General features: G+C 39.0%; 1 protein-coding gene across 3 annotated transcripts in view; it reads right to left on the reverse strand.

Annotated features, from left to right (window-relative positions):
* The window catches only part of Pkhd1 (PKHD1 ciliary IPT domain containing fibrocystin/polyductin), a 499,157-nt gene that overhangs the window by 353,041 nt on the left and 131,128 nt on the right, over window positions 1-14,988 (reverse strand). For all 3 annotated transcript variants that reach the window (XM_029477027.1, XM_029477026.1, XM_021159032.2), the window contains exon 36: window positions 2,269-2,425. In XM_029477027.1, the coding sequence (XP_029332887.1) occupies window positions 2,269-2,425 (157 nt within the window). The remainder of the gene's footprint in view (window positions 1-2,268; window positions 2,426-14,988) is intronic.

Genomic DNA, 14,988 nt, shown 5'->3' on the forward strand with positions numbered 1-14,988 from the left:
TGAGAGTCTGTCCTCCCACTGGCTCTATACAACACTAAACTAAGAAGAGCATGGGACATCATGAGTGGGGGTAAAGCATGTGGGTTATTGCATCTGTGAATCTATAGGGAGAAGCTACACTTGGTGCACAGGATCCTTCCTTTCTCCAGCCCTTTGATGCCCATCTGATGTCTTCTCTTTCAAATCTTGTTCTTTCAACACTGATTTTGATTAAACATTATAAGGAAATAAGCATATATCTATATGCTAGACTACACTTAGAAATCAAGGACTTTAAGTCAGAAAGCTTCTCCCAAATGGTGGTATCAACAAAAGGCCAAGGCCCTTGGGTAGCTGCAGGGCATCCCATCCTCTGCCAGAATTCAGGTTCTGAGGGGATGGTCCCAGGTCAAAGCAAGCTTTGAGATGTGATTCTAAGACTCTAGTTTTACTTTGTCATTGCTAATCTTCAGAATATTCAAAGTGGCTGATAGATTGACAGTCCCTATAGCCGCTAAGTTACATACATACATACATACATACATACATACATACATACATTTCATAGCCACTAAGGCACACGCACACACACACATATATGTGTGTGTGTGTGTGTATACATATACATATATACACATACACACATATATATATATACATACATACATAAGTATATACATACATACATACATTTAATAGCCACTAAGCTATATATATATACATACATTACATATTTCCGGTCACTAAGCCACATACATACACATCCCTATAGCCACTACGCCACATACATATTCATATAATAGTGACATAGCCACTGCTCTACATACATACATACTCCCCATAGTCACTAAGACACATACATACATATATACATACATACATACATACATACATATTACTCCCCATAGCCACTAATTCACATACTCTCAATAGTCACTAAAACACATATATACATACATATATGCATACATACTACTTCCCATAGCCACAAAGACACATACACACATGTATATATTCATACATACATATCTAATACTCCTCATAGCCACTAAGCTTCACACATACATACAAACTAAGTCACTAAGCCTCATGCATGCATACATGCATACATACCACCCATAACCTCTTATCTGCATATATGCATAATAAATACTGCATTCATACATTATATATACATATATACATGTATACATACATAGAAAAAGCACAAAGACAAGTTGAAAGTCCAATGTGTCAGACAATTTCCCTCTTAAAGGGTATTAGTTAACTGACTTGACAAAGAACTTTTCTCTCTTGGGACCAAAGGAAAACTAAAAGTAGCTTCTAGAATATAGAATATCACATTAGCTGATCAAAAAAAAAAAAAAAAAAAAAAAAAAAAAACTTCATTCAGTCTGTTAGAAATAAATATCAAAAGTGCTTTAGATAATCTTCTTGCAAATGTTTGGTTGTGTGTATATCCTCTTACGCTATCTAGAGCATATACACACCAGTGCGTGTATATACTCTTACTCTATCTAACTGGTGTTCATGGCATGTATAGTAAATACTGGTGTTTTTAGCCTCCAGTGTCGCAGGCATCCAAAATTAAGCATCTCTCCCAAACGATTTTCATTTGACAATGAGAAAAGGCCCTTTAGTCATCATCTCTTATTATCAACTCCTGAAGTAGGCAATGTGTTCCATTATCATTTTACAGATACAGAAATAAATATACAAAGAGTAAAATGACTGACTGAGCCACATGGTAGATGAGTCAAACTTTGAATTCTCAGGCTTCTCCAACTTCCTACACCCTAGAGCTATGTGGACGGTTTTGTAGTAAGGAAGCCTATTTATATGACTTTCCATGGGACCAAGAAGTCAAAACCACAACAGGGTAAAAGCAGGAAGACATTGCTTTCTTGGCAGAGGATTTAAAAGGCAGCAGCATTAACCAATTTCAAGGCATTCGCTGTATTGTGGGGGCTGCCCTGGATAAGCATGACTACAAAGGGTTTGGGCAAGGCAGCAGCTGCTCCTGGAAAACACTGTTAACTTGTTTTTGAAAAGAATTAAAAATAATTAAGCTCTGAGTTTTTAAAAAGCCGAAAAGAATGGCTTTTTACTTTGAACCTCTCTGACTATTTCTTCCCTTTAGTTTAAAAAAAAAAAAAAAGTTTCAATTTGGTTTCGAAATAAATTGTCAATCAAATGTCCAAAATCCTCTGGACCCTCCCTTCTCTCCTTCCCGTGCCTTGCGACAGGATCATAGAGGGTGCTGTTACTTGCTGTTCAAATGCCACAGACCTTTAATGTGCAGGGAGTTCAGGAAACTAGTGTTCGCATCAAGCAGTAGCAGGTGACCAGTCTCCACTGTGACACTGTCGCCATCTTGTGGCAGTCTTTGAGGAAACCAACTATGAGGCCTGGACCACCTTCGGCAGAATTGGAAGGAAAAGTTGCCCTGGGAAAGAGAAAAAAAGATTTAGCTTGTTGCTTAAACTGGACAGCACGGATGACAATGGATAATGTTAAGTGCTTCAGTAAAAATCAGACACCCTGCTTTCCTCAGACAACTAATCTAAATAGAAGACAAACATGAAGGACCGATCGACTATGCCTCTCAGCTCAGCACCTAGAATGTCTCCTTTTTTCCTCAGCGCATGCTCACTTGAATCTAACAGGCAGAGTTGACTCCTTGTCTTATTTTCACACACAGGTGTTGAATCTTGCACAAATCAGAACAAATCATAAGTCGCCTGGAACTAGAGAGAGTTAAAATGTTTGCCTTGATGAGTGGTGTCCAGCTTTATGTAATTGATATCATTTTCCACTGACTCTGCTGACAGTGTCCCTGTTTTATAGGAACATTCTTCCTGGGACCTCAACATCTACCCTCCAACATGGCTCTGTTTTGATATTACTGTTTCCTCTTCTCTCTGTTCAGTGCTCTGTGTTGAACAAAGCCAACATCTGCACATTGAGAGGCAGACTGAATTTACACAAGCAAATGCAAAGAGCCTCGTGGTTAAAGTGAAGGTCGGAGGGCAGGCCTGCGGAGAACCATCTTCTCGGCGGATCTTCTTCAGTTTTCCTATCAGAACATTCAGTTGTCTTGTTTATCGGTGATGCTCTAAAGTCACATTCAAAAGAAAGACAGAGAGAAAGAGGGAGAGATATAGAGGGAGGGAGGGAGAGAAGGAGGGAGACAGAGGGAAAGAAAGAGAGAGAAAGTTATAGAGGTAACAGCAGAATTCAGCACTTCCAAGAACCCAAGAGGCTTAACATGTATCTTCCGTAGTTCTAGAGCTACCAGAACAATAAATATCTAAAACGCAGAACAAAAAAAAGATGATTTCTTCAAGGTAAAGCATTGGCAGAGGCATGCCTCTGTACAGTTGCCATCATACCAGACTCCAACCAAATGGAAGCCTTGGGTTCTGTGCATGTGTACACCTAAGACATCCTCTCATGATGGGTTACAGGCAGATGAAGGGCAGTCATTAAGAAGGGAATGCATGTTTGTAATGGTAGTAATTCTACCCATGTGGAGAATTGTGCCCTGGAATACTTCTGAAAGATGATATAGAAAATGGTGTTCTAGAAGGGCTAGTTTAGTCTCTAAAAGAGGATACTGACCCCCTAGGTCAATAGTTCCATGATATAGACCTAACCTAATCACCATGGGGCTTTGAGATTGGATAAAACATAGCTTTTTGTTTTCTATATCTATGAAGGAGAAATAAAACTCTCAGGTTTTCCACAATTTATGAATTGCAGATATATAAGGTATATCAATAAAAAGGGAGGAGTTATATATTGTGCATGAGCATCATTGGAAGCCACAAGAGCTGCATCACCATGGTGACAGTCCATGGTCTGAGAGCTCAGTCCATCTCTCCAGCTGATCTCACCATAGAGCAAGTTCTAGTGAAGTAAAACCAAAATAAAAGCAACTTCATAGAAAGATATGAAGTATAATTTTATGGTACTTGGGTCTGAAACTAGAGCCTTCTATATGCTGGGCAAGAGCTCCATCATTGTGCTGTATCTTCAGCCCTGTCTTTATGTTTTGTTTTGAACAATGGTCTTACCAAGTTACCTAGGCTATCTTGGAACTTATGAACCTCTAACCCCTGTCTCCTAAATGTGGCTGGACATCCATGTTTGTACCACTGGGTTTGTGTTCCTTCATTCCATTCATGGTAATTTAGAGGAAAAAAAAGGAAGGCAAGCAAGAGGAGAGTAGGGAGGTTAATACAATGTTGAAAAATGATAAAGACTGACATGACTATATTATAGTTTCAAAATGGGGTGAACCAGGTTCTCCACACTCATCAAAGTCCTCACTAGAAGAACTGGAAAGGCTTAGGTTTCTGGGCCAGACACAGAACAATTGTGGCCAACTGCCTTCCTTTCACTGTACAGATGATGTTTTAGTGTTTTTCCGATCAGCACTTAATAAAATGCAGACACTCCCAATTCCTCAGTGTCACCACAGAGCAGAAGAATGAGCAGTTCTGGAGGTAGAACAGAAGCACTTACCACTGTGGAGATCTCAGATGACAGGCTAGCTTCAGAGTGGGGGGGGGGGCTAATCAAGGTAAGGACTAGAAAGAGAGACATAAATCTCAAAAAGAGGGACTACGGAATTTCCTCCCAAACAACACGCAAGCTCGGGATCTGAGATCAGGGTCACCTGACAGAAGCAGGTTAGACAGGGTGGTATGGAGTGGACTTGAAGGCATATGAAGATTTCAGTGGCACAATTTTCTATAATGAATAGTCTGATGAGCAGATCTGTACCCAGAAACAAAACTACAAAAGGCGTGAAGGCTCATGACACTCAGTAAAAAATATCTGGATCAACCAGACATTAATTAGGTACTTAAGGGCATCAAAGAAAAACAATTCCATGGTGCCTTTCATTGATTTGAGAACATTTTTAAATTGCTACAATTAGCTCTGATATCTGTTATCCAGTTTGGAGTTAGCCTGGCTGGCCCGGCAGCCTTTCTGAAACTGTTCCAGTCAGTCCCAGGCCAGGGGATAAGAAGATCAAGTGTTGTTATCTCCATTGTGAGGCTGAACAAATTGAGAATCAAATAGAGGCATTCAATCATGTGAAGCAAATTCCCACCTGAGGTCTTTTACTCCTGTATCCTCTCCTGGGATGCTCTTCCTAAAATATTGCATGGCTCATCCCATTATTACATCCATATCTTTGCTCAAGCATGGCTTTCTTCCCTACAAGTATATGTTTCAAAGCTTAACTTTAGCTAATCCCTCTCCTTATCATTCTGACAGGACATCATAGAACGTCTTCAACATTTATTTATCATTTTTCAAGCTTATGCTTCATTCTACTAAAAAAAAAGGAACTTCTTCATAGATATCATTGACATAATTCATTAAATTACTATTCCATCTTCTAATTCAATGGCAGACATTGCATACAGTCACACAGACATAAATACACATGAACACATACTGCACATACTGTACCCTCCATAGTACACAAATATAGAGTACACAAACACACACACACACACACATGTGAGCACACACACATCATTCTAATACAATGTATGAACAAATGGGTGCCCAAACCTAAATTATCAAAAATGCTGCATTTCTCAATCCACATGTTTGGTCAAAAACGCTGCATTCACTTAAGTCACTGAGTTTGGTCTGTACCCTTTCACATTTCCATTCCTGTTGTCTAGCTCTATGCTAAGAAAGAGGGACAGGGAAAAGGGAAGGGGAGAGACAGAGACAGAGACAGAGACAGAGACAGAGACAGAGACAGAGACAGAGACAGAGACAGGGACAGAGAGACAGAGAAAAGGGTAGAGACAGTGTTAATTATTCAAAGTCTCAAGGGACTTGGAGCCCAGATTTCCCCTTAGCATAGTAAAGGCATAGTGAAGTATGTACATTCATATTGACAATTCATGCTTTCATATAAAACAAGGACGAAATACTCAAAGGTCAAAACAATGTGACTGTAGCCATCATTCTTTAACAGGTACCTGGAGAAAAAGAACAATAAATGCCCATGATTACAAAATTTCAATGTAATCCATGCGAACAAGTCTGCTGCCATAAGAACTATACTTCTCCATCTTTAGAGTTGACAGTGTTGTTTGGATCATTCCTCATACAAGACTCTCAGGGTAATGGCCCATGGACAAACGGAGATGGCTCACCTTTCAATGTATTCACCTTCTAACTCACCACTCCTTAGGATGATTAAAAAACCAATGCTGAAAGCATTAACACAGGGATCTTTGTCACTACACATGAAACTCTTCTGTTGGTTAAAATAGAACATCTCCGGTTCAGAAGATGCTCGCTGGCACATTCACAGTTCCTAGGTCAACAGAAGCTTCACTTCCACCCAAGACAAGCTCATTCCTCGATGGCTTCCAAAATGCTCAGACTTAAACTATAGTTTTCTGCTTGGAGATAGATAAATCAGTCATTCTGTTCTGCAGAGGAGGTAAATCATTTCCTTATAAGCATAAAGTAGAGAGAGACTTTAACAGAACAGGATATGCATTCAAATCTTTATCCAGCCCCATATATTCAGCCCCCAAGTAAACAACAACAAAAACTCCAAATGAATAAATAAAATGGAAGTTAAAAAGCAAAAAGTTTCCTGCCTCAGCAGGGAGCTTATGCAATTTGTGCTCTTCTTAGTTCACATCAGCACTTCTCTGAACTTCAGGGAATGTGCAATGTCTGCAAATCTTCCCTGTCACCTCAAATGGACTCACTCTGCAAGAGCTATCTTGAAAGAGTCATTGATCAGCAAGATGGAACATCAGGCAGAGGAAGGACCGATTTGAGAGCAAGAACTGAGCTAGTGAGGAAGAAGAGGTGGGGCCTGGGAATCTGTGGTCACAGCTGACCCACAAAGGTAAAGAAGAAAGTTCTTGACACCTCACCAGAAGGCCTTCTTACATAGCATGCAAGGCTTGCGCATGGAAAAGACAAGTCCCTGTGGCCAATATTTTCTCTAACTTTCAAACTCCTGTAGTCTCTCCAAAGTCCCTATTACTATACAGTACATTGTTCATGTATTCATATTCAAACCTGGCTCTATCAGACTCTGAAGAAGGTTCATGAGAGCTTTTTAGCTTATAGATAGATAGATAGATAGATAGATAGATAGATAGATAGATAGATAGATAGATAGATAGATGGAGAGATAGATTACATATAATTAATTATATATATATATATATATACATATATATATATATATATATATATATATATATATATATATATATATTCCCACTGCGCACAATGCCTGGCACACCATAACACAGGATTAAAAGAAATGAATGGCTAATTCTTCATTAGGTTTGTAATCACTACACTGAAATTTAAAAATCTTTTAATAATCACAATAACTTGATAAGATGTAAAGCTTAAATTATATCTAGGATTTCTTTACAAAGAAGTGTTTTTAATTGTTATAAAACTAAATTTATTTGCCTTTTCACCTGATATATCTTTCACCATTCTACACAGGAATCATTCTTCGCTGCTGTAATAAATACCACACAATCAATTCTTTATTAGTGGACTATACACATTTCCTAATTAAGTTAGTATTTGTATTATACAATGTTTTCCAAATTTTGCCTTTTCTATCTAAATAAATTATTAGCTTCATGCCACTTACTAAATACTAGTTACCATTTGGCTATACCAACAGTACCATTATATTGCTAAGTGATATTAAAAATGTTGGCCAATTAAAACTCCAAACATTTGTGTGAGTTTATGGGAACACAGATCTCCAAAAATGTGAACTCCTTCCTGTTCTTGGGACACTTATATGATCATGGAAAAAGAAAAAAATGTCAAGATAAATACAGTGTGACTGACTCAGTACTTAGAAGTACAGACAAGGGTGTAAGGGGCTCAGAAGAGCAAGGGCGGGCAGCTATAGGTGAAATATAGTAAATTAATTCCCTCTTCTTTTTAAAGACTTAACCAGCAAATGAATTAGCACAGTCTAAGATAATGTCAGATGACTATAAAACAAAGAAAAAGGAAAAAGGAACAGAAAATCCTCCTTATAGAAAGGCCAATCATCTGAGCATTTCAGGTTACCAATGGAGTCCTGACCTGCAATCTATTAACTCTTTGAAGACTGCAAAGCAATTTCCATTTACTTGGTGTACTTTCTTCTTCCTGAGGTCCTTCTGGCCCTAAATCTCTTTCTTTACTTCGTACTTATCAATCCTCCCAGATGAAAGAACGGCATGAGAAAGTCCTTCTACATAGCGAGCACTTCAACCGCTCAGAGAAATGTCAGCAGAATCTCTTGCCAGAGACTCCTTCCTCTGTCCAATCTAGTCTGTCTCTTTCATAGCAAAAAGAGCTAGTTACTTTTGCCTCCATTTTTGGTTGTACAAACTGAGTCTTGCCTTCCTGATTTCTCAAAGATGACTGCTACCAGCTCACTGCTTCACATATATGAGTCACTAATGTGTCTGGGACCATTCCAGTCTACAAGCAAAGGCAACACACAGAGACTCATCTTCTCCTACACTTGGATCTTCTTATCTATTGTAACAATGCCTCTTCTGAATTCTACATCTGAAGGTCATTTCACTCGTTGACAACTGAATGCCTCTAAGGTCCCAGGTATGACACTATACATTTTATTTTCAGAGACTTTAATCTTCCAAACAACAAAATACAGGGAAGTATTATCTTCAATCTTTTTTAAAAAATAACAATAATAAGTCTGAGATTTACTGAACTCACTCAGAAGGTGTTACCTTGCTTAATAATCATAGGCTCCCTTTAGACTCCTTGTCTACCACTCCAGAGTGATAGATACCTACATCCAATGAATAGAGTATTGAGCACACACTACACCTCAGGCACCTTTGATCTGAGCACAAAGAATGCCAAACCCCTGATGGCATGGAGCTTACTTTCTAGCAGGACCACAGATAAATATATAAAATAAATAGTTTGCCCTGGAAGAAATGAAAGAAAGAACAGGGTAAAGTGGATCAGAAATGTCAGGGTGGTGCCAGGAACTACTGACATTGAGTGACTGGCTACATAGTTCTGATGAGAGATTGAAGTAGAAATACTGAGAATAAGCCAGAGGCTAATGGACTGGGGAGTGACCCTGAAGAATGGGCTTGCCTAAAGTGCAGCAAGGACAAGAAGGGTGTCAGGACCTCAAGGGAGAAGAAGGGATGCATTCAGCACTTGCTGCTACTGAGCAGTTCCTGCTGATGCAGCAAGAAACATTGAGAACAGACCTCAGGGGATATCAAAATCTTGTATGCCATAGAAGAATTACATTAAATATTCAGTAGTACATAATGGTATACAAACTATAGTCTAAAGTCCAAATGTGGCCTATTCTGTTTGATATTAGTTTACAGCATTAGCAATTCACTTATGTGTAATTTGTAGCTCTTCCCAGGTCACAATAGGGACAATATGACCCACAAAGTCTAAAATATTTGTCATGTAGATCCTCTAGGTTAGGTGGGCTCTTGTATACTGTAATTCATACTATTGGGATGGTACTTATAAGGAGCCCATTCTAGCATATGTATAATCCGATGGTATTAAAGTACAATCAAAACAGAACTCTCTATAGGTACATATAAGTAATCACAACTCAGAATTTGAGTATTGGAAATAAAAAATTGCATAGCAAAGAATAAACCCTTAAATACTAGATATTAATTTAATTCCATTTCTATTTCCTAATAAGTAAATAATAAGGAAGGTCTTGTGAAGTCACATAAAGGTAAGTGGAAACATGAAGAGGTAGGTGTGTGTGTGTGTGTGTGTGTGTGTGTGTGTGTGTGAATGTGTGTATGCACGTGTATGTGTTTGCATCCTCACACACAGAGTCAAATCTGAAGATTGACAGATACATGCTAGCCGTTTTCACAGAGCTGACACACTGCCATTTAACCAGCGAGCATGCAGCACATGTTTCTGCTTGCAGTCACTAGTAAGAGACAAGGTTAACATTTTAAGTGATGGACTACAACGTGTTATTTCCCCATGCAATAGACCCATGACTGCACTGCCTTCGAAAACACTTAATTTCGGTGATTGAATACACGGGAGCACACTTTCCCTGCTATGAGCCTTTGACAGCTTCTCAGTTCCACACACCAGGGGAAGCATTTTTTTTCTCCTTTTCATTTCTGCGTCCCCTTTGTACCTGAAGGGAAGCAAATGAATGTGTCATGGCAAAGAGAAGCAGCAAGATGCCCAAAGAATGAGATCCAGTTTATGAGCATCGGTGTCTCTTACCACAAAAGTATTAACTATCATCTGCTCTAATTGCTTCCAATGTTTGGGCTACTATTTTTATACAGTAGAAATAACGATCTCCTCAAGGGCAAAAGAAAAAAAAACAGAAATAAACAAAAGTTGATTACATATGCCTCCCAGGCTAAAGGGATGGCCACAGTGAACAATCTCTCAGGAGAATAGCAAGGCTCTGATTGACCCAAATTGAGACCCCTTGGCAGTGACTCCTCTTTTTCTCTTCTCACCTCTTTGAAAAATTCTGTCCATAGCTCACTGAGGACAAGGAACTGGGAAGGGATATCTCTGGGTCTGAAAATGCTGTAGGACGATTCTTTACATCTTTATCAGAAGCAGACATAACTAAGTCTTCTAGAATGCCCAGGCTTTAGAAAATACTGATCACAAAACCAGGTATCCATCCAAGATTTCCAAAGACTTCATAGGGTTGATTCCTTAAGGACCACCCCAGTCCTGAGTCTCTTAAAGGAAAATAAAACCAACTGAGTCTCAGAAAAGTCTCCAAGACTAGGTCCACTCCTTGAACACACTGCAATGTGTGGAAACAAGAAAACATTAACGGATGCTAGGAACCTCAGCAGAAGACAGATGATCTCACAAAGTGTGAGTCTGGAAATCTCCTCAAAATCAAACATACCACCTGTATTATCAGAAATTCAACATGATCCAGGACACCCCTACATCCCTACATACATGCACACACACACACACACACACACACACGTATATAGACCTTAGCCATCAGAGATGATGAAAACTAGAACCATATTGGGGAAAAAGATAAATTGCTACAGTGCTTATTGTGTAAACATGAGGAACTAAGTCTGATCCCTAGAATGAACATACAAATCAAGGCATGATCACTTGCAGCTAAAATTCCACTGCTGTGAAGGCACAATCAGAAGCATCCCAGGGGGTTATTGGCCAGCCAACTTAATTGTATTGGCAAGCTCCAGGTTCAGAGACAGACTCTCATTCAAAACAATAAGGTGGAGAGCAATAGAGGAGGGCACATAGACATCACACACACACACACACACACACACACACACACACACATTCTAGCTACACTGACATTCCATTTCATTCCAACCAGAATAGCTATCAAGAACATAAACAATGGCAATATACAGTGGTAAGAATACTGAAAAAGAGGGAAAAAAATGAAGCCCTAACCCCTACAGACTCAAATTGGCCTCAGCAGACAACCTACATGGGCCTAGAAGATGGCCTAAGTTCCAGATGAGGAGGTAGCTGGACAGCCACCCTTATTCCAGCCTTAGGAGAACTGAAGTAGTAAACTCAACCGTATTTCCTATCGAAATGGATCATAATAAGGCAATGAAGTTTCTAAGAATGGGGATCACTATTGTGGATTCACTAAGGATCAGTTGAAACCTACTATGTATGGTAGACTCTGCTGGAAAACAATATTCACAAAACAAAAGACTTTTGTTTTTCTACCTCCTCACTGAAGTTACTACTGAAAAGGATTAACTCAAGTTCATGTTGGAAGCCAGTTTGGGGCAGCAGGCCAGCCTGTCCTTGAGGCATAAATGACTCTACATACACAAAACATGCAGCATTTATAATACCACAACATTTATAATACCCAGAAGTGTAAATGAAGAGGTGCAACAGACCTTTTATTTGCTAAGAAAGACTTATGACTACTCAAGCTACACAGTAAATGTCCCAAGGATCCCAAGTTATCACAACTTCTCTCTAGCTGTTGGGAAAGGCAAAAATCCTCCTAGTTCTAAGCACAGCCATAAAATGTGCCCTGCAAGAAAATCTTAATTCCTCAAAGTTCTCGTAGGATATTATTTGTGGAACAATTTGAGTATAGATGATATTAATAGCCCTATTTTTTATGGGCATTGCTTCCTGAAGGAAGTAAAGGAGTGAACTTGTATTGCCTCACTTTGAAAATAAACTGGATAAAATGTAGAGATTAAATGACCCTGGGCGGCTTACCCCAACTGATAAATCTGCAACACAACCCTTACATCTAAGGCTTAGGAAACAAGGAAGCAATGGCTGAAAGGAAGGTTTATAAAAGTCAGAGGCCTAAGACACCTGATGCTAGATAGTACCCCTTAGAAATGACACTGGAAAAGTTGTCATGAAATCTCAAAAATGTGGTTGCCTGAACAAGATCTACATAATGATATCAGTTAGCATACCAAATCAAAAAGGTGGAATTCCACATGCCCCCGCCCCCATAGATGAATTGCTACAGGCAATGACTACTGAGTGAGGGAGAATCAGTTTCTTCTGGGAATGAGCTACCACATAGGCTATCCAATCCTAGGAGGTCAGCCCAGGATGTATGTATATATGAACAACAATAAATGGAATCAATAGATTGTATATGCCTATGGATATCCATATATGTATTTGTGTAACAATAATAAAGAAGATATTACTAATTTGGAAGAAAGGGGAGACACAGGATGGAGGGGAGGGAAGAAAAGGGTAAGAGTCCTGTATGTATCGTGTTCATCGATGTCTCAAAAGGAAAAGATTTAAAATTTCAAGAAAAAGAAAGGTAATACATTGAAGGGGAAAACCACACAAAGAAACACATCTGATACCTCCTTCTTCACAGGTCTTGATTAAATTCATTTGCTTATGTACTTTATAAGGAAGACAAAGGAAATATCAGTTAAGGCTACTAGATGGCTTGAAAGTAGCATTGTGCGTTATTAAGCATCATGTGGATAGTTGTGGGGTTTGGATATGGCAGAAAGAGCATGGTTTTTCCTGTCAATGCTAACTCCAAAAATTACCACCCTTAGTTCAGGAATAAGTAAACTAAGACAGCTGAGTTTTCTAACTGGGATGAAGTTTCAAGAACCTTGATTTTGAAGAGCTTACCTGTCCCCGAGAGGGTGAATGCCTTTCTAGTATGTAATGGTCACATTGTTCAAAATCCCCAGCATCTTTTCTGAAATTCACCATGAACCAGCACTGTGGTACCTATTTCTACATTCATAAATGTGTAATTGCATTTTCAAGCTCTTAGAGCCCACTTTCAAAGCCATTGTCCTCCTGGGCCCAAATGCATCTGCCACACATTGTCCCTTTTCTGCCAAACCTTGTTGTTTAGTTCCAGATGCAATGAATCACTTACTGACTGCAGCAATATTAAAGGTAAACACCACAGTTAAAATGTAGAGATAATTAAATAACACCAGCTACCAGTAACAGCAGCCCAGGCAAAGGAGGAAATAGACCTAGAGATTTCAGATAGAGAGGTCTGATGGAAACACTCCACTCTTGGGAATTAAAACCACATGCCATTTGACATGATGGGAAAATAATCTGCTTTTTATATTTTCTAAGTTTTCATATGCAAGAGCTCAACATCAAAAGAATCAGGTGGTGACAGAAGTCAAATATTCCAGTGACTAAAACATGCCAAAACCCAATGGTCATATATGTAGTACATCAGAATTTACGCATTTAACATAGATTTCATGTAGATATTTTTTAATTTAATTCTTAGGCTACAGATAAACAAGATGAATGTCATATGTGTATTTTCTTTTAATAAACTCATCTTCAGTGAAAATCACATAGGAATACATCATTTCTACATTCCTTCCAAATGTTCACAAAGCTCAGTATGATTTCCAGATAGTTATGCCTTTTAATCATTTGCTTTACAGTCACCTGGAATTCATTGTATACAATTCACATAATGTATAAACATGAGTGTACAACATAACCACAGTAAATTTACACAAACACTTGAAAACCTGCTCGTATTGTTCATCTTTCAAAGGAACCCTCTGCCAACACTAAACAAGTTCAAAATCCAGAGACTCCCACAAAACAAGCCTTAAAGCAACTAACTAGGGACTGAAGGAGATCCCGAAGCTTGTTCGATAAACCGTGTCAGAGTGCTATCAGTAGCCACAGCGCCTCTCAGAAATAAGTACAAATTGCCTTTGCCCAGAATCCTTCCAACTTTAGGGAATTGCCCCTTTGCTGAAAATCAATTGCTCAACTTGTTGGGAATTAATTATTCATGGGGCTCCATCTCAGCAATAGAAAACAGAAACTTCTTTCTCTGTTTCCCCAGTGAGAAAAAAACAATGCTTTCTGTGCCTTCCTGTATCACTGCAGGGCTTAAGGAAAGTTACGCTATCTGTATCAATACCTCACTTTATAAATAAGGAGCTAAGTCACTGCTATAGGGTTACCCAATGAACTGAGTAGGGGTAGAACCAGGGAAATAGCCAAATCAAAATAGATATTGTTTTTTGAAATTTTTTCTTGGTGGCACATCGTTATGTCCTGCAGAAACAAACCCTACTACAACAGATTCCATGGAAAACATTCTACCAGTCCCCTTGTTCCCCAATTCTAAATGATTGACACTCTCTATATCTCCCCTCAAGATAAAGTTTCCCTTGACTGGCCTCTACACAAAGCACTCCTTGGCTTTGCTTCAGAAAAATGGATAACCAGGTAGGAAGCAGAGAAGACTTTGTTACATCATTAATCACATAAACTCAAAACAAACTTTCTCTCTATTCTCCTTCTTCCTGTGACATTCAACTGTCAAGTCGTTTAAGTTTGCCTTACGAAGGAATCAAATCAAAATCAAACCTGCCGGGCGGAGGTGGCACACGCCTTTAATCCCAGCACTTGGGAGGTAGAGGCAGGCGGATTTCTGAG

This window comes from Mus caroli, chromosome 1 (assembly GCF_900094665.2).
Source record: "Mus caroli chromosome 1, CAROLI_EIJ_v1.1, whole genome shotgun sequence".
NCBI classification, from domain to species: Eukaryota; Metazoa; Chordata; class Mammalia; order Rodentia; family Muridae; genus Mus; species Mus caroli.